The 25,253-nt window shown below is 38.7% G+C and overlaps 2 protein-coding genes and 1 long non-coding RNA gene across 3 annotated transcripts in view; 2 read left to right on the forward strand and 1 right to left on the reverse strand.

Annotated features, from left to right (window-relative positions):
* Positions 1–1,401, reverse strand: part of LOC133532062 (paired amphipathic helix protein Sin3a) — a 62,477-nt gene extending 61,076 nt beyond the window's left edge. The window contains exon 1 of the mRNA XM_061870551.1: positions 890–1,401. The gene's annotated coding sequence lies outside the window, so the exon portion shown is untranslated. The remainder of the gene's footprint in view (positions 1–889) is intronic.
* LOC133532138 (uncharacterized) overlaps positions 1–25,253 on the forward strand; it is a 245,128-nt gene that overhangs the window by 117,046 nt on the left and 102,829 nt on the right. The window lies entirely within an intron of this gene.
* Positions 8,291–23,176, forward strand: LOC133532060 (protein seele). The gene is made up of 7 exons (XM_061870550.1): positions 8,291–9,038; positions 9,111–9,178; positions 13,886–13,985; positions 16,900–17,054; positions 17,375–17,467; positions 19,050–19,145; positions 20,649–23,176. The coding sequence occupies exons 1-7, from the start codon at positions 8,951–8,953 to the stop codon at positions 20,823–20,825; spliced, it is 777 nt and encodes a 258-aa protein (XP_061726534.1). The 5' UTR covers positions 8,291–8,950; the 3' UTR covers positions 20,826–23,176.

Consider the following 25,253-nt stretch of genomic DNA (forward strand, 5'->3'; position numbering starts at 1 on the left):
ACGAAGATCGCGTATTTTAATTAAACACATGCTGTTTACTCACGCAATGACGAGATGCGTAGCGTACTCCAAATATAGACAAAGCTTTTCACATCACAGAATTAATGTTAATATAAACGAATTACACAACTTTAATTGTGATGAAATGGAATCCAACAAAGAACAGCTTTTACCCAAGCCATTTTGAATTTGGAATTTCAATTCAAAGTACTTGCTCCGGTCGTGGCACCCACACAAGTTTCGTTCAGAAACCGGTCCGGAGGTACATCGATGAGCGTTACAAACTCGTACTTATTTATAGCGGAAAACGTATACAAATCGATAATCCCGGAGTAAGTGCAGCAGAGCTAGTTGTTTATTAGCTACGTGATAGATAACTTTCAGTATGACTTTAAGTATTGTTTTGCACGAAAAGGGAATTAAATTGACCAGTCCCGCCTGAATTCAAATTGCATTTTGGAATTCGGTTTAATAACCGGAAGTCTTGACTTGTTCTTTAGTAACGCAACAACGAAAACCTTATTATTATTATTCCACTGTGAATCATAGCGAGCGGATCTCATTTTAAAGAATGACTTGATGTTGTATAAGGATAATCATCTTTCAGATTAAAGCAGTAAAGTCCGGTTTGTAATGAGCCGGTGAAAACGGGGACGGAGCGGCAGTATTCGTCACCGACGTAGAAAATGGCGACTAAATACCAACAATTACATAGCGCGACTGAACATCTATGCGAATTTTATTCAGAGGGCAATAAAGCCAACCTAAGCCTATTTAAAGAGCATACACAGTGAGGCAATAAGATGTAAGCGACTATTTATCTGGATGTATAGAGATACGGGAACGCGGCACTAAACGATGTCCTAAACCACTCAAAAATCATACATACCGATCAATCCTGAGCGAGATTACGTCAATTCTTCAATCTTGTGTCGAAATATCCTTTTGTAACTTAAAAAACTGTTGTAAAGCAAGTGGTGCCGATAATAACGCGTCACGATACGCTCGCGAGCATATTCGTGCGCCTCCAAATAGCGCAACGGCGCAACTTTTTCGAGCGCGGCGTCAACACGGTCAGGTGGGCGAGGTTGCGACACTGCCATAGCGCTGTCTCTGTCTCGCGTCTCTCGCTCTCTCAACAGCCTACTGTCTCTCTCGCACTCGCGGTAACGCAGGCCCGGGACAGGAGGGATGCGAGCGGAGGGCTCCGCTGACGAACGTCGCGCACCAAGCTGCGCGGCCGACTGACTGCACGCAGCGCCTCCACCTCGGACCTGACCGAATAATCGAGCCCGGAGCACCAACGCGGAGTGGCAACGACGCCTCCAAATAATAGCGAGCGAAACGGACGTGCCGCGATATGAAATGCCACGAACGAAGAACCTCCACGAAGGTGTTGGACCAAAACAAATCTCCTTTCTCTAAAATTATACAACAGTTGCAATCGAGAGCACGGCCGGGCGCAGCGTCTTTTCCCTCCAAAATCTTTCCATTTTCATGCTCAGAGTGAATCATCCATTAAGACTTATTTATGGAGATGGTCGGGGAATATTATGTTTGTTTCAGAGGGTTGGGTTGCCTTGACAACAGATAGCTGGCGCATGGGGAAAAATAAGATGATAGAATCAGATAATGATGAGCAAAATACGACGATCTAGGAAAATCGAAAGGTTAATAACTGCAACATCGCAATTAACGACACGCATCTGCTTGGTTAATCATCAATATACAGCTAAATTTATTTTACTATATCTTCGACAATGGATAATTCTATCTGCCTCACTGCCAGGTGACGTGAGATACGACGCATTCTATACCATCGATAAAGGGCAAGGGTCGGCTAAATAAATGAACCAGGTTTACCTTCAATACTTTATTTAATTAACTAGCTACTGTGCAAATGTTTGTTGATACAACACAAATACATTTAGTCCTAATACAGGTAGTTCATGTAATGGGGAAAGTAAATTTAGCAGCTCATTTGATTGTGATGTGATTAATAAATTATAGCTAAACAAAGCAAATGCTAAACTAACTAATTAGCAGATATAATAAATATAGGTGTGATTCTAGGTGAGGAGAGGTGTGGCTTATAAATTAATATAAATTGTAAAACCTAGTAAAAGTAAAGGCAGGCAACATTTTATCAGGATTTATATGGTAAGAACAGACCAGACTTTAATATTGTAAGTAGCTTATCAAATGTTGTATGATCACTTCTATTTTAATGTTTGTTCCCTTACGACTCAGTCATGATTACTTAAACCAATTTTGATTTTGTTTTGTTGTCTATATTGGTCCCATTTTTGTCAAAATTCAGTTCTGATGATGGGATGAGTTGATGGGATGGGTTGATGAAGTGGAAGTGTTGATTTAGATCAGAACGAACGGAATTTCTCTCAAACACATATTTTACGTTTGACGATTTGTCTTCTTCGTTAAGTTTGCTAAGCAAGTATGGTTTTTAAACACCATGTTTGTCAAGATCCAGTTGTGATGATGGATTCCATGAGGAATTGAGGGAAACCCTACCTACTAATAGCTTTTTCATATACAAATCAAGCATTTGTATTTAAACGGAGCTATTTGGTAAAATTATGGAATTAAACTACTTATGAAAATGGACTTCAATGACAGGTATTTTACATCTTTGGTCGAATAGTACCTAATTGTTAGAGTATGCACTAAAACAAGTACATGAATAATTATCTGAATTGATATAACACATTGAAAATAAATTAATTTTTAACAAGCAGAAACGTCTGCGTGCGAACGATGCTATTAAAGCTTAGAATAAATTTAACAGTGGAAAAATTACTGTCTTGGGTGAGACTTGAACTCACTCTCATCCAGAGGCCGTGAGTTCAAGTCTGACCCAAGACAGTAATTTTTCCACTAAAAAAATCAAAATATTATTAGAAATTGTTTCTTTTTTCTGTTAAAAAATATTTAAATTAGTATCGCCAAAATCACCATTTAATTTTAGGATACGCTCTTGAATCCTGGAATCTTGAAATGTTTCAACAATCTATGCAAGGAATATATCTTAAAAGTACCTACACTTAGTATTAATGCCAGAATATGTATTTAGTTTTAAATTTGGAGTAGCGATTATTGTATTTTTAACCGACTTCAATTTCATAGAAGGAGGAGGTTCTGTATTCGGTTGTGGCTATTTTTTTTATGTTAATCAGGACGTTACCAATAACTGTACAGGAAAAATCTGCACTTCTCATTTCGACAGATAATAACGTATCAATCAATATTTATCACGTATCAGCAATGTTCTTGATATCGCTTGTTATCAATTTATATAAATAGATCTTTTTTTATTACAATATTAGATTAGAATGTTTTGAATCAGTTCTACATTCAATTTGAGTGAGATTTAAAAAAGTATCTTGCAGCAATGTTAGTCATAACCTGATTCAATTGGAATTTTGCATAGCATGGAAAATATTTTAAATATTGCAAAGTTTAATTACAAAAACAGTGAAAAGAATCGACCTTACGAGAAACTTTTTTTTAAACCATCCAAGATTGCTCCCAAAAAACGCACAACGCAACCAAACGCCCGATGTCTTTAGAGAAAGTCGGTTAAACTTAAACCTGATAATAGACGAGGTTCATAAAACCATAAGCGAATTAGAAGTCCGAGGCGAGCGGTAAAAAAAAAACAAAAAAAAGACAACCAAAAAAAGGCAGTCCTTGAACAAAGTATCTAACTCAAACAAAAAAATACTTCGTAACACGGTCGACTACTTTTTACAAATATTGGACTAAAAGATTAGCTGATCATAACAAACGATGTTCTCAGTGCCGGATTAACCATTAAGCAAAATAAGCACTTGCTTAGGGCACCACGTGTAGGGGGGCACCAAAATCGTAGGAAAAAAAACGCGCAGGCTGCATCAGCATCGCAGTCGTAGTGTAGTACTTATGTACACGAAACTTTTTGATACGTGTGAAAGTACCCATCTAATAACGAAGGGTCGTAAGGGAGTGAGGACACGTAAGTACATCTCCAACCTTACGCAGAGGCCATCAAAGCTCATGGCCAAAAAATTTTGCCATCGGGCTTGTGGCTAACCGATTTTCGCGACGTAGAATACCGATTTTGTAGCGTATTTTGCACTCTTGTACACCAGATGTATCGGCCAGGCCGAGTTGCTGCAGAGCCGCGATCCTGCGACCTAATTGTCAAAGTGTAATAAAGGGCCCTGCGAGGGCCGAAAAACAAAAGCATCTTATCAAGTTGCGCTTTTGAGTTAAGCCAAAGGCCGAGCAGTAGGAGGACCGTGATTACATAGGTTCGGTTTCAAGCCACTCTTTTGCAGTTCGGTGTTAGGTCTTATGCGACGCCAGGCCTTCTACTTTATGCAAACTGCCTCACTTTCGCTTGGCCATGGATCCAAATCTATGCTGTCCTCTTTCGCAGCTGGGCTGCCTTGCTCACACCTCGCCATTGGTTGTAATATGATATCGCGCCGCGATCAGATGCTCCGGACGTCCAGCTATTCATACCTCGCCATTGGTCAAATTCAAGCCTTGTTTTCTTCCAGCTCGACCTTCATCATCTGTAAGCGCCGATTGAACTCTCCGCGCATTCAGCCTTAGACTTTGCCTTTAAAAACACTGATTTAAACCTTCACGATTTAGGCCAATCAAATTAGATCCAAAAATAGCGTTTTGAGGAATTAATTCCCAGCAAGCTGGAAATTGTTTTAATACATTTATTTGGTCCTAAATGCGTGTAATCCGAGTTTGCTCTATCCCAGGAGGTGTGCATACATTTTGGGATCCTTAGGAGATATTTTTTTCCTTTGAATTGCCAAACCACTCGATTTAGAAGGAACCCACTATCAATTACAATAGGACTTGGTGGATCAGACACTGGTAGCTAAGAATGCGTTTTAGGATAATTAACATAATTTTACCAAAAATAAAAAATTACTACCTTTTTTACAATTTACTACGAATACATATTAAGGTACCTTAAATCAATCAATATATTTTATTGCAAGAACATAGTTAAATTACATTTCGGATCCTCAGATATCAATTTTAATAATACTCGTAATTAGAGCAAATTTTCCGTCCGCCGTACCGTTTTGGATTTACAAGCAAAAAAAACTGAAAAAGAGGAAACATTTATGCACACCTCCTGGAATGGAGTAAACTCGGATTACACATATTTTTAGGTCGGAAAAATCTAATTGTTTTGGCCTAATTGTGACACATTATTATTTAAGAAAACGAGACTTAATCCCGTTTGATTAAGTTCTAAAATTACGACCAACGTCAAAATAATGATGTCGACTTTACACAGTTTTCTCCGAGACCATGGGGACAACGCCGTCCTTGAAACGTCTTCTGGTCAGACGTCATTTTGAAACTTACCCTATTAAGTCCCGTATTCATAAACAATAATTTGCTATTTAAGATATTTTTGGCCATTGGTACTGGTTCTGACAAGAACCAATGGCCAATGGCTAAGCCCCTACTGAAGCTCGGCCTTTGCCCTCACATGAATGAGCTTCGCAGGAAAGCTCTAGAGGTTGCAAAACTCTGTGCGGAGTACGGCCTATGTCTTACGTCTTCGCTTACACTTGGAAAATGGTTGGCTTGGCCTCCGGACTTATGCGAAACACGGTCTTCGAATTTGCTTACACTTGACCTTACCTACTCTTGGAACATTACTGCTGCAGTACTGTCAATTTCCGTGACAAAATGATGTGACGGATTGAAAATTGTATTCTCAGCAGTAATGCGGCAATCAATGTCACTCAATTTACCAATAAAATTCAATGTAATCTTGATGAGGGGGCACCATGGTCTAGAAATGCTTAGGGCACCAAAATGTCTTAATCCGGCACTGGATGTTCTCAACTCAACACTAAACACCATACATATTTAATACACAAACTAGAAGCCAAGCACGTACAGAAGTGACGTAAACCCTGTTATTGTACAGCTTGAGTATATACAAGTATCTATATGTTACAACGGACTAGGACAATATTGTTATGTCTGTGTGTGCAGTGATAACCGAACGCACACAAACACAATACCTACTTATCTCGGGACGCAAGAGGCATTAGCCTCAATCAAGACTCGTTCATCCGATATTGCAATCTCATTATGAATACGATTACAATCGCAATTTGCAATGCATCATAATTTATCGGCCATGTTAAATTTATCCATTGTTACAAGCGGATGATACTGAACTTATATATAGCCTTGAAATTTCTTATCGAACAAGTGACTGCTCACAATTACCAAGAGGGCGCGACGTTGCCAACATTCTGTGCGCAACTGCGTCTTAATTTTACATTTACAAGAGCCGCCATTTTGTTTGAATTTATCAGGTGCAACTCGCGAATGATATTATTCGATGCTTTAACAGGTAATCTATCAGTTTCTGAGATAAACTAGAGCCATCAATTCAATACAACTGCATATGCCAGCAAAATCATGCCTATTTTTGATTACGTAATCATAGTTCTGAAAAAAAGTACCTACGTGGTCAATGCATTCCAGATTTCATATCCATATGACATTTACAGGCGTTTCAGGATATCGAATAGAGGCAGATATGGATATGTGCCGATAGGTGTATACCGATCGTTATTGCAACCCCCGGACTATGCAAGGCATATCCATAGCTACCTATGTAGCACATAGTGTCGGCGCAATATGGTTGAGGATACGTACTTTGTGCGAGTCGGGAGTCGAGGCCAGGTTTGGAGCGCTCGCCCCGTCATCCCAGGGCGACGCTCGAGCCGACCCACAACCAGATACATCACAAATTCGGACATTTTAACGCAAATTCCACGGTATCGATCACGCACAGCCGCCATTTTGAACCGACACTGAGCGAGAATGGGCGCGCGACGTTGCCACGTTGCCAGTTTCCAATCCACACATCTATTTCTGGCTCCCTCCCCCCGCCTTGCCGCGGAGATCGGCAAACAGGCAGCGCTCGGAAAAACATTCATGACTAGAACTGTATAATAAAATGTATAACTACTTTGCGTCTTATTGGAACGCCTTATTGGAAATAGAATTAAAATCTAGTTGGCTAGCGGCTGCGGGCGAACAAAGAGGTGAAGAGGAGAGGGGAAGCGACGCAACTGATTATGATAAGATAGTGTGTATGAAGATGCAAGTACGCAAGTGTGTGTATCGGGCGCTCGCCCGGCTTTCACCGGAGCGCTTGCGGGGCGAGGCACGGCCGCGCAGGACCGCGCCAACATGTGCCATTGGCCACCGCAGAGATCGATAGACAAACAACGACGAGGACGCCCACCCACATTCGAATTTACACCTTGCGCCGATTGCAACACGGGACAGTTTACATCGGCGAAGACTATAAACAAACTACCGCACGACCACACTGACGTCCTCCACGTAGATATGCACGAACACAGGCGCAGGCAAACGACGCGAGCGGACGGCGAAGCGCGGCCGACCGATGAATGTATATCATCAATGTATTATGGCACTTTTCTAGAGTCGAAAATCCTCTACCGTAGCGCGCCAGCGCTCCCTACTGAGGGACAAAGGGCCGTTTTCACACGGAAAACAAAGGGAAATGCCGGTCTAACGAAAATAACATTTTATTGTTTATAAAATTAAGTTTTGTACAACTGATTTTAACTGGACCGCGCGTTGCCAAGTCGTCTAGTAGAGAGCGCGCGGGCTATCATTATGAAATTTAGATTATGAACGCACTCTCATCTGTTTAGAACCTAAATAAGATATTTATGCTGATTTGCTCTTTTACACGATTTATATACGTACAGCTAGGCGTAACGTATGGTATAGTAGATGATGAATGCTTAGTCAATATGGTATTTAAAATTGGTTCTTAAGTGAAATATAATCATTTGTATCGAAATAAAGCAATTATGTACACTACTAGAGAGCATAATAAGCTGAAAATAGTAAAAGACGCAGTCTGACAACCAGTCACTTACCTGTATTTTTACACGAAACAATCTTCTTTCTTTACAATTCTCACGGCAAAGTCACTTCTCGTCAATATAATCAAGAAACTTAAGGTATTTTAAGGATTTTAAACAATTTGATATGCACAAAAAAATTATACATTCCATATAGCATACGTCCTCCCCGCATTAAGACAGAACGCGAACTGTGGGTTTAGTTTGGGTCGGTTGGCAGGAGGGGAGCGGCGGGCGGAAAACGGAGAACGGGCGACCGGGGAGGCAGAAAGCGGGCTAAATCTCATTAATTATATAGTATTATTTCTACTGTTTTGAAGAAGTATCGTACTTTTATAATTTTAATTTTTAATTTTATCATGCTATATTTTAAATACAGGGAGGTTTGGTATAGATTTACATTAAATAGAATGGCCTTTGAATTACACTTCCTAATCATGGATGTAAAGTATGACAAACTGTATTGACATTTTTTTTATGTTGGTGAAAGGTGTGTTCATCGACTTATCAATCAAAGTGTCATTGTTTAATTATTAATGCTTAGAGAGGTTTCGTATTATTTTAATATCTGAATAATATTTGTTTTAAATAGGAACGCCACAGTCTTTTATCCGGTATTTTATAGGATTATTACTTACAAAATTTTATCATTAGAAATTTTAAAGATGCGTGGTATTTAACTTGAACGCATGATAACATGTATAACCAACTAAATAAAAAAGTAGATTCAGTTAACTTGTTTTATAGTTATAAAGTGGTTCATATAATTTATTTGGGTTATAATCTACATTTGACATCCAATCATGAGTCGTCCTTCATGAAAAAATATTTACCGTCGTTAGCCACCAATAGGAAAATGGTTCGTGTATTTGACTTGAGAAGATAAACTTCCTTACCACGTCTGAGCGATTTTAGTGCATTTATATCGGTTTTTCACTGAAATTAACGTTTTCCTGAGACTTATATGGTCATTAAATATTAAAATGAAATTAAGCGGCCAATTAATAGTTGTAGCCGTGTTCGTTACTGTAGTATCAGCAAGAATAGACCCTAAAAACTTGAAGTGTTTAGGTGCGTATTTCATTTAAGATTTTTTTTAATGTAATTTTAATTCGTTCTAATCTCACATAAAATCCATTCCAGTATGCCGGACGACCTTCGAGGAACTGGATAAGGCGATTAAAAAAGTAGATAAGTGGAAAAAAGTGGATGTAAGTAGTTTTGATATTTATTTTCAAATTAAACATCTTAGTAGTTAGGCTTCGTAACCTCGTAACTTTGTTTTTATAACTTGGTTAGATAAATCTAAAACTATGAGCTTTTACTGAACTCGTTTTTATCCATAACGTATCAGAAATTTCTGTTCAATCACCTTGTAAATGCTATGGGTGACATTTATGGACTTTTACAGTCTTATTAATAAACATGGAGTAAAGTAGGCGTAACTATAATTCGAGGTGTAACTCAAGATTAGTGAAATTCAGTATTAATAAATACAGATTAAGCAGCGAGTATACTAATCAGACTGTTGTTCATGTTGTGTTATGTTCAGTAGTCAACCAAACGAACTACAAAATTGCATAATATAGTCACAGAATATAAATTTACTATAACAATATTTATAAATGAATAATTTATTTGTAAACTTCAGTTATAAAGGTAATGTAATCTATTTTAAATAACTATAATTACTTTGCAACTTTACAGCAACTATTTTTATTTATTATTTTATTTTTATACTATGGTGGCAATGGACACCTGCAATTTCATAATATCCTAATTATGGATACCTGAAACTCCATAACTATTACATGAGTACAATCTAGCAAAAAAAAACACATGGTGCTGTTTATGGATGTTGGCTATAAAAAAAACTAGTATAGTTAATAAAATTTGCTATATGTTTTTTAATATCTTATTTTCTAACCCATTGGGAAAGACAAATATGTGGTAGAGTAGTGCTCATGTGACTTTAATGTTAGGAGAGAAAGAGTGTATGTAAATAACTTTGAATACCAGGCCTGCTTAGCTATTCCTGAGGTTGACTGTACCTGAGTGGCTAAAACATTAACATTTTATTACTCTACTGAAAACATTCAATTTCAATAAGGGCTAATGTATGGAAGGTAGAGGCAAGGAATGAGAATCTCCATAGGCAGAACTGTTGCAAATGTGTCCAGCTGTCAGCTATAAATAATAGTTCCAAATCTCTACAGAGTAGCGCTAGAGTCGCTAAGAACCTAGGCGTTATTGACAGAGTGATGTGCGCTGTCTATGATTAGATTTTTTTCTCAACTATTCTAGGTATTGTAGCGCCACCTATTGATGGTTCTTTGTCGAACACTTTTTGGTATATGGAGATTTTATTCCTTAAGTCTACCTTCCATAGGCTAATGCATTTAATTTCGCCGCTAGGGGCGCTAGTGTAGGCGGAGGTCTTTCAAAATGTCAAATGCATAGTATTTTTAGGGATTACAAGCTTTTTTACTCCTTATTCATAATTGTGGTAAATCTTTTTTCTTTTTTTGATTATTCATGGTAAACGTGGTGGTGGTTTTAAAAAAGTGCCAACTAAAATATATGCAAAATAAACAGGTTTCAAAAACGGCAAATTTTGACGTTAAAATACTTAAGTGTATATTCGAACGTATTTTTAGGGTTCCGTAGCCAAATGGCAAAAAACGGAACCCTTATAAAAAATTTATTAATTAAAATTTCTTTATTTCAAGCTATTTGGCTCATATTTGTACAACATTCAAAACAAACACACACATTATAATAGAAATAGACACTAAAGAACACTACAATATACAATAAATTTACAATTTATAATAATTATGCCTATGCTATGCTATACTGCTAGCCGACGCCTGTCCTCACATGCCTATCACAACAGTGGGTGATGTAGGGACAGTCGAGCCGGTCTGCAATCATCGCCAGGACAGTGTTAGAGCTGGCACGCACGCGCCGCACCAGCGCGGCGGCGCGCATGCGCATGGAGGCGTGAAAACAGGCCGTGCGGGCCCCCGCAAACATGCCCGAGGCACTGCAGTAGCGGGGCAGCCCCACCACTGCCCTGAACGCGTTATTGTACTGAACGCGGAGCGCGTTGTACGATCTCTGCGTGTAGTTTGCCCACAGTCCGCACGTGTACAGCGACGTGCAGTACGCCTTGAAAAGCGTTATCTTCACGTCCCTACTACAACGAGCAAACCTGCGAGCCAACATATTCGCTCTCACGCACAACGCCCTCCGCTCCCGCTCCATGTCGGCATCATCCTTGAGGTCCTTGAGGTCCTTGAGGTCCTTATAGATTCGTCATGTCCGTCTGTCTGTCCGATTCTGTCACAGCCACTTTTTTCCGAAACTATAAAAGCTATACTGTTCAAACTTGGTAAGTAGATGTATTCTATGAACCGCATTATGATGTTCACACAAAAATAGAAAAAAAACAATAAATTTTGGGGGTTCCCCATACTTAGAACTGAAACTCAAAAAATATTTTTTCATCAAACTCATACGTGTGGGGTATCTATGGATAGGTCTTTAAAAATGATATTGAGGTTTCTAATATCATTTTTTTCTAAACTGAAAAGTTTGCGCGAGAGACTTCCAAAGTGGTAAAAAGTGTGTCCCCCCCCCCCGTAACTTCTAAAATAACAGAATGAAAAATCTAAAAAAAATATATGATATACATTGCCATGCAAACTTCCACCGAAAATTGGTTCGAACGAGATCTAGTAAGAGATCTAGTACGAGATCTTAGAGACCTTATACAGCTCTAAGATTTTATTTTATTTTAAATTTTATTTTATTTTAAATTTTATTTTATTTTAAATTTCATTTTATTTTAATACCTATTTTAATGATTTGGACACTTAGAGACCTATACATCTCTAAGTCAATTTAAATTTATAATTTAGTTTTATAGGTAGGCACTCCTTATGAATAATATGTAGTCGCGTTTATGTGGCGCTATTCCGTCTTTAATGTAACTTACAAGCACAAATGTTGTATCTCACAATTTTTTTTATTATATTTATATTAATACAACCCGGCAGCTTGAACATGTCATGCTCGCTTAAAAGTCTTTACTTACGGTGGCGTCGTTGATCGGGTCGCCACTTTCCCGAATGAAGGTTGAGGGAGGCGATGGCTGAGATACACGTCATACTCGTGAACGGGTGCTGTTTGTGGAGACCGGTCTGTTTAAGCTTACGCGGGGTACAGGTTATGTTAAAGTATGTAACTTTACTTTTGAGTGACATTAACGTGAGACACTTCATTCGGTTCTTGTCTGTTTTAATTATTTATATAAGAATTCAAGCCTTGGCGACCCTCTACATCTCTAAGGATAATTTAATATATATTTTTATATTTTATCTCTGACACTTAGAGACTTATACATCTCTAAAGAATTTTAGTATTTTATGGTTTTATTTTTTTATCATAGTTTTTTTTGTGTAATTTGACATTTAGAGACAGTATACATCTCTAATAAAGTATTTATTATTTCATAGATTCGATATTTGTAATTGTTTTTTTTTTTTAATTTATTGTTTGTAAAAATGGACATGTAAAAGTGCCCCTGTGGCCTATTTGCTGAATAAATGTTTGATATTTGATATTTGATAAGTAGTTTTTTTTTAATACGTCATAAAAATTAAAAAAAAATTTTTTTTCATCAAACCCATACGTGTGGGGTATCTATGGATAGGTCTTCAAAATGATATTTAGGTTTCTAATATCATTTTTTTTCTAAACTGAATAGTTTGCGCGAGAGACACTTCCAAAGTGAAAAAAATGTGTGTCCCCCCCCTGTAACTTCTAAAATAACAGAATGAAAAATCTAAAAAAAATATATGATATACATTGCCATGCAAACTTCCACCGAAAATTGGTTCGAACGAGATCTAGTAAGTAGTTTTTTTTTTAATACTTCTTAAAATTAAAAAAAAAATTTTTTTTCATCAAACCCATACGTGTGGGGTATCTATGGATAGGTCTTCAAAAATGATATTTAGGTTTCTTATATAATTTTTTTCTAAACAGAATAGTTTGCGCGAGAGACACTTCCAAAGTGAAAAAATGTGTGTCCCCCCCCCCCCCTGTAACTTCTAAAATAACAGAATGAAAAATCTAAAAAAAATATATGATATACATTACCATGCAAACTTCCACCGAAAATTGGTTTGAACGAGATCTAGTGAATAGTTTTTTTAATACGTCAATAAATTAAAAAAAATTTTTTTCATCAAACCCATACGTGTGGGGTATCTATGGATAGGTCTTCAAAAATGATATTTAGGTTCCTAACATCATTTTTTTCTAAACTGAATAGTTTGCGCGAGAGACAGTTCCAAAGTGGTAAAATGTGTGTCCTAAGTGGTAAAATGTTGAACAAGATCTAGCAAGTAGATTTTTTTTTAATACGTCTTAAATGGTACGGAACCCTTCATGCGCGAGTCCGACTCGCACTTGGCCGCTTTTTTTTAATAATCATAGTAGTATTTTGAGAGCTATTTATCTGGACCACCATCAACAGTGGCGCCAACTGGTGAGCATAGAAACGGTAGCCCTCATTGGCGTTTCTATAAGCAATAACACAGAATAAATAATAGTACTACTGTACGGAAATGACACCGACGAATTATGCTGTCCCTTTCTAATGTATGGCACTATCCCTTTCGGCCATTTAGGGTTGTCAAAATTCAAGTCATTTTCTTATCACGCACGTATAGGGACGTCAAGTTGTGCCAACCCTAATAATTGCTCGGAGCAATGCTGAGCCAAACCGAGCCAAGAGAAGCTGAAAGGAGGATAGTGTCGCGCCACTGGCAATAGTCTCTTAGCCACAGGCCCTCTATAATCTTACAGTCTGCATACATGTTAATCTATGTTCCTTCCATGGGTTCCAGGTGGGTAACTTCAGGATGGATGCCAGCGGAGACACAATGCAGGACAAAGTACCGGCTCACAGATCCACTGTCTACATCTCCGAGATGATTGATGACATCTGTAAGTCATTTTATATAAAAATAACACTTCTGGTTACTAAAAATTATGTAATTGATGGACAAATGGAAAATATCAACACTTCAGGCAACACATGAACATGCAATCTTTTGGAACATCAGTCCAAACTAGGGATGTCATGAATATTCGTATTCGTATATACGAATATTATTTATTTATTTATGTAAACTTTATTGGACATAAAAAAAGAGTACAACAGGCGGACTTAATGCCACTAGGCATTCTCTACCAGTCAACCATAAGGCAAAACAGAAAAACTTCAAGGTGCAGTGAGAATTAAACAAAAGCGATCTTCGCATTGTTTTAAACAGTCGCATCGACATCAGCATTCGCATCAAATGAAGCGAATGTTTTGCGAATGCGAATGTGCGCAGGTCGTGTCCTGTCTCGTCGACTCACTAATGGGCAGTGATCACAAACTGTTTTCAAGTAATGCATTCCAACACTTTAGAACATCCCGTTCTAAAGTTGTAAGTTTTATGTACTAACCTTTCTTTTCTAATTAGGATTTATTTATTTTTTACTACGTCGGTGACAAACAAGCATACGGCCCGCCTGATGGTAATCAGTCTCCGTAGCCTATGTACGCCTGCAACTCCAGAGGAGTCGCATGCGCGTAGCTGACCTTAACACTCCGCACCCTCGTTGAGTTCTGGCAATCTTACTCACTGGCAGGAACACTACACTATGAGTAGGGTCTAGTGTTATTTAGCTGCGGTTTTCTGTTAGGAATGATAATAAAAACTACATATTCCCTAGCATTCGCGAATGAGAAGAATGCAACATTCGTGACACCCTCGGTCCAATCTCAGTAGATATCTCGGGTGAAGCAAACGCACACGCGACCACACAGCCTCGGGCGAGACACGTCTCCACAGAGTCCACAGACCGAGCTGCTTCGCGGAGGCAGCTCGTTCTGTGTGGCCTATTAATAGAATCATGCTTACAGGCAAGATGTAGATTGACGTGAAACATGTATTTCATACAATTTTTTATTTATTTATTCTTTGACATTTGGAGAACCTTTTCACCTCCAAATCTTATTAATGTCATTATTATTGTGTATTATTATTTTTCTCAGACCGTGGGGACATTATACAACTCCAAACTTAATGTATTAACCGTGGAGACTATACGTCTCTGTCATATTGTATAATATACTTGACTTGGTACGTATGTATTCTGTAGCATTAGTTTATGAGACTGCTAGTTTAACAGTCCAGACGCGGTTTATTTATTTTGTATAAATTTTATTTTGACACTTGGAGAGACTTTACACCTCCAAATTTTATTAGTATTAGTACTCTGACATTGGGGACCTTTTACATCTCCAGATTTAATGGGTTTTTAACCATAGAGACTATACATCTCTATTGTATTGTAGTAATTATTTATTTTAAGATTATTATAATGTTTTGTTTACCCAGGTATTGGCTGTTGTATTTATAAATGTTGTTATATATTTTTCATGTCACTATATGATGTTACTATAAATGTTGTATTGACTTGTAAAAGAGCCCTTGAGGCCTACTTGCAGAATAAATTTTTGAATTTGAATTTGAATTTTGAATAGTGTAGGGAAGCCCGGCCGGAAGCAGGCGGGCTATCAATCACCTAACCTTTTTTAATGCTACAACTATTTTTTATTACGTTTAAGAAAATTAACAAAAATGTGTGTTTGCTTGACCGCGACCGGATAGCGTCTGTATGACGGGTGGCGGGGCGCATCCTATGCAGAACACGGTGTCGACACGGTGCTGCTTGCCGTGGGTGCGCGGTGGTTTACTGTGTCTGAACAAATCACGTGTCGCGTCCATTCAGTCCAATTCCCTGATGTTGGAGCTGCAGGTTACTGTCCCGGCGGCATATACATTATTCTCCTCAAATCTTGTTTTCCTGCAGAACAGAAGGACATCTTTAAGTTCGACGTCCATTTTTTTGTTCTATTTTTAGGATGTCTCTACCGAATGTATTATATCGCGGTTCCACATACATAATACATTCTGCTAGTAAGTGTAAGCTAGTCCTTACCATAATGTTTTTAGGGTTCCGTAGTCAACTAGGAACCCTTATAGTTTCGCCATGTCCGTCTGTCTGTCTGTCTGTCCGAGGCTTTGCTCCATGGTCGTTAGTGCTAGAAAGCTGAAATTTGGCACGGATATATAAATCAATAAAGCCGACAAAATCGTACAATAAAATCTAAAAATTTAATTTTTTTTAGGGTACCTTCCCTACACGTAAAGTGGGGGTGAAATTTTTTTTCGCTTCAACCCTAGAGTGTGGGGTATCGTTGGAAAGGACTTTCAAAACTAATAGGGGTTTTCAAGCAACATTTTTTGATAAAGTGAATATATTCGGAGATAATAGCTCCGAAAGAAAAAAAAATGTGTCCCCCCCTCTAACTTTTGAACCATAGGTCCAAAAAATATGAAAAAAATCGTGGAAGTAGAGCTTAAGAAAGACATTAAATGAAAACTATAGCGGACATGATCAGTTTAGCCGTTTTTGAGTTATCGCAAAAAGTTTTCCCTTCATAGTAAAAAGACTTACTTTAATTAGGTACTGATTATGCAAATTTGCCTATTTGTTTAACTCGGGTGAAAGGTACCGTTTCATCCCTTGGTTAACAATTTACTATACTTTAAGCTCCAATTTAGCTTATTGTGACGGAAGAGTAACTACGGAACCCTACACTGAGCGTGGCCCGACATGCTATTGGCCGGTTATTTTTTATACTACGTCGGTGGCAAACAAGCATACGGCCCGCCTGATGGTAAGCAGTTTCTGTAGCCTATGTACGCCTGCAATTCCAGAGGAGTTACATGCGCGTTGCCGACCCTAAACCGCCAAATGTGGGCAGGAGGCATCTCTACTAATTCGCGTATTCTTATTACAGGCAAGAAGATGGATGACTACGTACGTGTATACTACAAGGCGACCGGCAAGCTTGAGATCATGCAACTGATGACCGAAGCCGGCGGGATGAACCCGGAGTTCTCCAAGACTAAGTTTGTCACCGATGATGACTTGAACAAGAGTTTGGAGTACTATGTGAGTGGATTTGTGTCATATTAACTTTACAATAAGGTCGCTATTGGCGTAGCGCGACCAGTACAAGGGATGGCTGGGTCTGAACCCAGGGCCATCAGCTTCATAGGCAGGTTCACTACCCACTAGGTGTTTTCTATGTATTTAAGTATTTCTAAATATTTATATATTATATATATCGTTGTCTAAGTACCCTCAACACAAGCCTTATTGAGCTTACTGTGGGACTTAATCAATTTGTGTAATAATGACCTATAATATTTATTTATTTATTATTTACTAGGCCAGACTGGTCGATTCATAAATGATTTGTTTGATTTCAGTGTGAGCGTATGTTCGAGGAGAATGAGGACGAGATTACGTCGCTGTACAAGCATCGGCCGCATGATGACGTCATGCCGGACGCCCTTAACGAGGTAAATATATAAGCGTCAGCTTTGCTCCCGCTGCGCTAAACGAAGTTGCCGCTTTCCGCCTCCATCGAGCAGAAAAATAGTATGCCCACTACGGGAGGAAACGTAGGACATTCCATCCCGCGTGTTTGCCACCCTCGCCTTCGGCTCGGGTACTTTTCCTCCATTGGGACACAAATAACTATTTACAGTACATATGGTGCCACTTTGCCGCACTAGTGCGTAAATTAGCACATTATGTAACTATGTCGAAAATTTTAAAGGTCATATGTACCTACTGTAAAACTACTTTTGCAATCAATTCAAAGAAATCTTCCTAAGAAAAATCATTTTCAAAAGATCGAAAACTTGAAAAATGATAACGCCTGCCAAATTGTAATAGCAAGCAAAATATAAATGAGTAAAACTTGGACCACAAATAAAATGGCTCATATTATAATTGAATATGAAGGTACAAAAAAGGTACCGTAAAACCACCCAACTATAGTCCAATACTGCAACTATGGTCCACAAGTTCAAAAGGAAATTAAGTATCTATACCAATGTTCCTTGTGGTTTACTCCTAGTTTTACCTTCCATTTATAAACATACTTTGCCTTGGAACTACAAAAATATAGTAAAATACACACCTGTACCCCTAGTGTAAATTTGATCCACATCATAACGTGACGAACGCGTTTGCGTTAAGTCTCATTTTGTATAGGATTTTGAGTTTCCAAAACGTCCCGCTTGGCGCGCTCTTTCTAAATCCAATACAGAATGAGACTAAACGCAAACGCGTACGTCACGTTTCGAAATCAAATTTATTTACACTAGGGGTACTGAACGAGAAAAATTGAGTTTATTTGTGGACCATAGTTGGGAGCTTTGGACTATAGTTGGGTGGTTTTACGGTACAACAATTTGGCTTTTATAGAATTTATCAATAACCACGGGAACATAGCATAATAAAGTACACCCGCCATTCTGACTGTCAGGATGGCGGGTGTACTGTTTTTTCATGATAATTTTTTTTAACGGAGGTACTAAATAGTACAAATTAGGTACAAAAATATGGTATGGTTTTCATTTAATTTTATTATACTACGTCGGTGGCAAACAAGCATACGGCCTGCCTGATGGTTACATGCGCGTTGCCGACCCTAACCCCACCCCCCTCATTGAGCTCTGGCAGCCTTACTCACCGGCAGGAACACAACACTATGAGTAGGGTCTAGTGTTATTTGGCTGCTGTAAGAAGTGTCATTTCTGTACAGTAGTAATAAAGTAATAATAATAAATAATTCAGCCTATATACGTCCCACTGCTGGGCACAGGCCTCCTCTCATGTGCGAGAGGGCTCGGGCTATAGTCCCCACGCTAGCCCAATGCGGATTGGGGACTTCACATACACCTTTGAATTTCTTCGCAGATGTATACAGGTTTCCTCACGATGTTTTCCTTCACCGAAAAGCTAGTGGTAAATATCAAATGATATACTAACTAACGAACTATGATATATGAACTAGTAATAAAGTATTCTGTGGTAATAAGTACCTAACGGAAATGTTGCATGTTTTATATATTTAGATAATATTATTTTCAGATCTGCTTCAAGCACGCAAAATACTGCGAGGACTGGATGCTGCCGACTGAAGAAGATACCACCTGGACCGAGGAAATGGAGAAGGAATACATCAAGGTGAGGTTATTGCCCTAAAATTTGTCGTTTTGAGCATTTAGGTTATACCATAGAGAAATAAGTAAGCATAGAGTGCTCACTAGGATAAGTCATTTTTACTTTTTTATTCCATAAGGGATCACAGTTTAAATGCGTTTTTGGCAAAAAAATCATTTTTGGTACAAGCTTTTATTGCTGACTGTACTTTTCTCCACGGGCAACTAATACTCATCGAGACAATTCTAAAAACTCCAAACACAATTAGGTTGCGTTGTTTTATCACAGAGTTCCTATGGCCACCTCCTGTCTCCATCATCAGATCAGCTCGATAGTACCATAATATGTGACATTATCTATGAAAAGGGGCCTTATTGATAGATAGATAATCCGTTTATTTGTTTGCCACAATACACACAGGAAATACAATTAATAAAATGACAAAAAAAAACAGATAATACAAAATTATATGAGAGAAATACACATTTATACAAAATAGTAGTAGAAAGAGAAAAAAAAAATAATACATTTAAATAATACTGTTCCATACATATAGGAAATGTTGTGTGCGTCGCAGCAAAACAAAAGGGTTCTGGCTCAGTATTACGCTTCACCCTATGGGGGAGGCACTGATATTCTGCCAGGACCAGATCACGTCAACCAAGATACAGTGTAAAATATGCAATATTCAAAGTTAGTACTTACCTAAATACCTTGTTTATAAAACTAGTGACATAATTATCATTGAAAGTGAGTACTTGCAAAGTTATGATATTGAAGTGTCAGTGTGATTAGCATGCTTAAGTAATACGTAGTGTCAAGTGTAATTATAAGAAGAAAATCACATTATATTGTCGATGGCGCTGACGCCGTATTGCGTAGCGCGGCGTTGTGTATAATATGGGAGCATCGTTGATAATGACGTAAGCGCCACCGACAATAAGGTCCCTTTTCATAGATAATGTCACATATTGCATTGTCACCGTACTTACATATGTATACAAATTTTCAGCTTCATTAGAAGTCGGGAAGTGGGTCAAATTTAACTTGCAAGATTTGACCCTTACATACATAGGTACATTGTAAGTTAATATAAAGCTTGTAAAAAGGTGCCATTTGGTAATTAATTATTTCACGTATTTTTTTTTACTGCCTCCGTATTTTAGTTAAGACTTTCGTAAAATGTATGGACGTTGTGAAAAAATATGTTTCGTTTTATGTACTTTATTTTTCAATTTATGGGCTTTGCACTCTTAATAATGAAATATCTTTTTGGCTGAAGGTTGTGACTAAACAGACAATACATATATATGCTTCACAGACCATACAAAATATAACAATATTTATATGAAAACTTTGAAATAGCTCTGGAGGCAGAAAATGAATTCAGATTGCAAAATTAGTCTGTTAATAATTAAGTGTCCATAAAATACCTGATGTAAGAGGCGGGGCGCACGCTTGTTTACTACCGTCGTAAGCAAATGTTAAAAAGAAATAATTTTGAATGTTTTATTAACTTTTTTTCAGGTCCACGGCCCGGACCCGTACGGCTTCAACATGGGCGGCATGGGCGGCATGGGTGGCATGGGCATGGGCGGCGGCATGGGCATGGGCGGACCACCCGAGATGCCCGACGGCCTCGGAGACGAGCTGCCTGAGGACCTCGAGGACTTACCAGAGGAGGACATTAAAGATGAGCTTTAACTGCGACGAATGACAAATATACAATTGACAGTCAAACTGATAGGAAAGGAAAATGTCAAAACCAGTTTTCTTGCCAAAACGCGAGTTATTTCGTAGTCGGCATCTAGCGTCAACTAGTGGATTTATCAGTACCGCTACTTGACACCAGATGTCAGGATTGTCGCGACTGACGAAAAATGTATTGCTAAAACAATTTACAACTAATATTACAAGCAGCCGTGGCAGCATGGTTCCATTTTTATCATTTGTCACTATGCCCGTCACTTTCGCGCTTACATACGTGTTAGAACGTGACAGGAATGGTGACAAATGATAAAGAGTCGACCATCATAGCCCTACTGGAGTTGAAAATAGAGTTCCGGTTAATCCGGTTATAATATTAGCTGAAAATTGTTGAGCATTCGACTTTTCGTTCGTCGCGACATCTATTGTCAAGTAGCAGTACTGATAAACCCGCTATTTGAAGCTGGACTACGAAAAATAATAAGAGTTATAATAAGAAAACTGATGTATAGAGTTAGCTCTATTCTTACTTATTTCTCTATATATAGGTTATAGACAAAATAATATTAAGAAAATTTACTATAGGGAGTGTGCATGAACTGTAGGAGGCAGCACAGGAGCCGTCAGATTTTTGACGCGAGGCGTAAATGTGATGTTTATTGTTCCGATGTAGCCCACAAGATGGCAGAACCTACTATGCACAAGAAAACACGTGACGTGGTACATGTGCATGTTTATGGTTCTGATTCAGGCCACAAGATGGCAGACCCTCCAACGCGCACGTTCCCTATCCATTGGTTATTTTGTTATACGTTTTGACGTTGCTGCTTAACAGTGGCTTTAATTTAGAAAAGGGTCCTTATGCTTCTTGTGCAATAAGGACCATTCTATAAAAAATTATGTTGGAATTTCAGATAAAATGGCCCTTGTTGCACTTGAAGCAGAAGGACCCTTTTGTGGTGGAAAGCCACATATAGCAAAAATAATTAATTGTAATAGACACTATAGACAGGTAAAGACTAAGAAAAAAAACGTGCCCCTTAGTTTGATATCCAATACAGATGGCGCTGTACCGCGCCATATGTTTGGCGGTCACTGAATTGTCAAACGTCAATTTTTGACAATTAGAGTTACCGCAAAATGTATGGAGCTGTACAGCGCCATCTCGTTTACCTGTCGAATTTGAAGCACGAAATTGTCTTACATTTTACACATCTTAGTCAATGTATCTTTGCTTTTGACTGTATTATTTTATTTTTAAATACGTAAACAGACAGTTTTTCCAAGTCTCGTTTACATATAATTGAAGCCTATTACAATATGGAGATAAACTTTTATCAGACGGTTTCTTACGTGTGATATATTCCTGAAACATGACAATAATCTAAATAAATATCTAAAAATATAAGTATTGAACTGATTGGAAATATATGAGTATTTTACATTCCAATTATGAACTTGCCAGTAACTGGCAAAAGAATGTACAGAGTAGCTAAATTATGTGTCTTCCAAGTTAAAATGTCTATGCTTATTTTAAGGGTATTTATTAATGCATTTTGGTGTGTTCCCATCTGTCCCCGCCGGGCACAGATGGGAATAGGCGCTGCATACAAATCATTCCCATCTGTTCCCGCCTCTTGTATGGCGGTGGTCACGTGGGGCGTACACAGATGGAATACACCTGGGAGAATCAACTTTTTAGCGTCACTCGTTGCCATGGTTACGATTAGTTGTCCAGGGGACAAAAGTTCATTGAAATACTGATTTTATGGTACTTAAATGTATCAAACTTGCGTTTTTGTGGTCGTTATAACCAATGTCTATAAAGGGCCCCCTACTAAGCATGTTAATAGAACGGCATACAACGTCTCTTCAAACAAACTGTGCCACTGTTGTCCCTTGGACAACGGGACAGGATAACAAAACAAAAAAAGTTGATTCACCCAGCTGCATTTTCACAAAATCTAGTTTTATATTGAAATCACAAAGTGTCTTAATAGGTTAAGCTATTACCAATAGTATAGAAAAACTGGTCAGATAAAAATAATGATAGGATTTTTTAAATTGAAAGGGTATTTAAAGTTGCATTTATACATGGAGTTGATATAGTAAAATTTTTAAAACATATTTATAACCGTTTATTTCCGAGTGAAACTTGCGTCGAAACGTCGGAAAGGAAGCAAAACAAATTCGAGATAGACCTGGTTTTAAAATGTGTTCAAGTTATAAATGTTATAAAATAGAATTATTGTGAATTTGAGATTATATTAAGATTATTAGTGAGTTTATTTAAGTTGTTTTAAAAGGGGAAAATGTACTTAATGTTTTTAATAAAATTATGTTTTGAATGTGCTTTTTTCATTTATAGCAAAAAACATAAAAGTACGTACGACACTTCATAACATTGGGGTTATTTTATTTCTTATTCTTGCAACACCATTTACAAGTGACACTGACTTTTTTTTATACTACGTCGATGGCAAATAAGCATACGGCCCGCCTGATGGTAAGCAGTATCCGTAGCCTATGAACGCCTGCAACTCCAGAGGAGTTACATGCGCGTTGCCGACCCTAACCCGCTCCCACGTATGACGTATCTTAATCATACCTAAACCATATCTAAATGTACTAAGATCTCAATAAGATCTATTTACGATTTTTTTCCCACAGTGAATACTTGTTTAATCCATAACCATCCAAATCCACAGCGCAGGCTTCGTCAAAAGCATAGATACAAAACAGAATCCGCAACAAACTTCGTCCACTTTACATAAGCGACAATCCGCCACAGACTTTGTCATAAATGTAGGTACAACATAAAATCCGCAACAAGCTTTGTCCAAAAACCTAAAACTACCTACGCCTCCCTGTTAATCCCCGGGACCGCACGTACCCGGCGCAAGTTTCAAAAATACTGGCCGCATTACCGCCAATGATATTTGCTGGACCAGGTACGAACCAGAACGGGGACCCAAACCTCGCCCTCATAAAGGTTTTCGCCTCAGAACACCAGGGTCCACCAGTTTCCACTGCAACCGGGACAGTCGTAAACTGGTTCCAAGTTCGAGCATTAAAAAGTGCTAAATGAACACAAGTGCTGCGATATACACGCATCAGCTCCAAGAGCTGCTAGTGTATCAAATAAATAATAATAATAATAAATAAATAATTTAGAATGCTTGAGCTTTACTGCACCCTCCGCCGCAGCATTATAGCAGGTTTGAGTACCAAATATTTTTTTCTAGGACACAAATTGCAAATAGGACACCATACTGGTTTCCTAACGTCTTCTTTCGCTGTTCAAGCAATCCGTCTTTAGAATGCGCTTCCTCTAACGATTAGACAAGCCCCAAACAAGCTGAATTTCAAACGAATTCTCTACAAGCACCTGCTAGATACTGTCTAGTGGGACCCCTTCCCCCCTTCCTCGCAAACATGCAGAAGTATATTTATGTATATTGTATAGTATATTATACGCTCCTTGGCAAACGAGAACTGGCGCAAACCTGTGGTACTAAGTACTGCGGATCGCAGGGCGGCATGGGAGAGTAAGGTGCTACACGGGCGGTTCTACAAGGCCCTAACGGGATCCGACGTAGACCTGCTTGCGTCGGTGAACTGGTTACGATTCGGGGACCTCTTCGGAGAAACCGAGGGTTTTGCCTGTGCAATTGCGGACGAAGTTATGATGACGAACAACTATCGGAAATATATCCTGAAGGACGGTACGGTCGACATTTGTCGGGCATGCCGCCGTCCCGGTGAGTCACTCAGGCATATCATTTCCGGTTGTTCTCATCTTGCTAACGGCGAGTACTTGCACAGACATAATCTCGTAGCCAGGATTATTCACCAGCAACTTGCTCTTCTATACGGCCTTGTGGACCGCGAAGTACCGTACTACAAGTACTCACCTGCGCCAGTTCTCGAAAATGGTCGTGCCACGCTCTATTGGGATCGATCTATTATCACTGACAGGACTATTGTAGCCAATAAGCCTGACATCGTGATAATAGATCGATCGCAACGCCGGGCCGTGCTCGTCGACATCACCATCCCCCATGACGAGAATCTCGTGAAAGCCGAGAAGGACAAATCCAGTAAGTACCTAGACTTGGCTCACGAGATAACCGCCATGTGGGATGTTGATTCGACGATCATTGTCCCGATAGTCGTTTCAGCGAACGGTCTCATAGCGAAGAGTCTCGAACAACACCTTGAGAGACTCTCGCTAGGTGGTTGGATCAAGGGTCAGATGCAGAAGGCGGTGATCTTGAGCACGGCGCGGATAGTGCGGCGGTTCCTCTCTCTGCGGCCCTGACCACCGGCAGCTTGGGCCTTGCCCCGCTGCTGGCGGCACCCTAGGTTAGGTTTTTTTATAATGTGTTTATATTTTTTGTATTGTTTTGTAAGTGTTTTTATATT

The sequence above is a fragment of the Cydia pomonella genome, chromosome 26 (genome assembly GCF_033807575.1).
Source record: "Cydia pomonella isolate Wapato2018A chromosome 26, ilCydPomo1, whole genome shotgun sequence".
Taxonomy (NCBI): domain Eukaryota; kingdom Metazoa; phylum Arthropoda; class Insecta; order Lepidoptera; family Tortricidae; genus Cydia; species Cydia pomonella.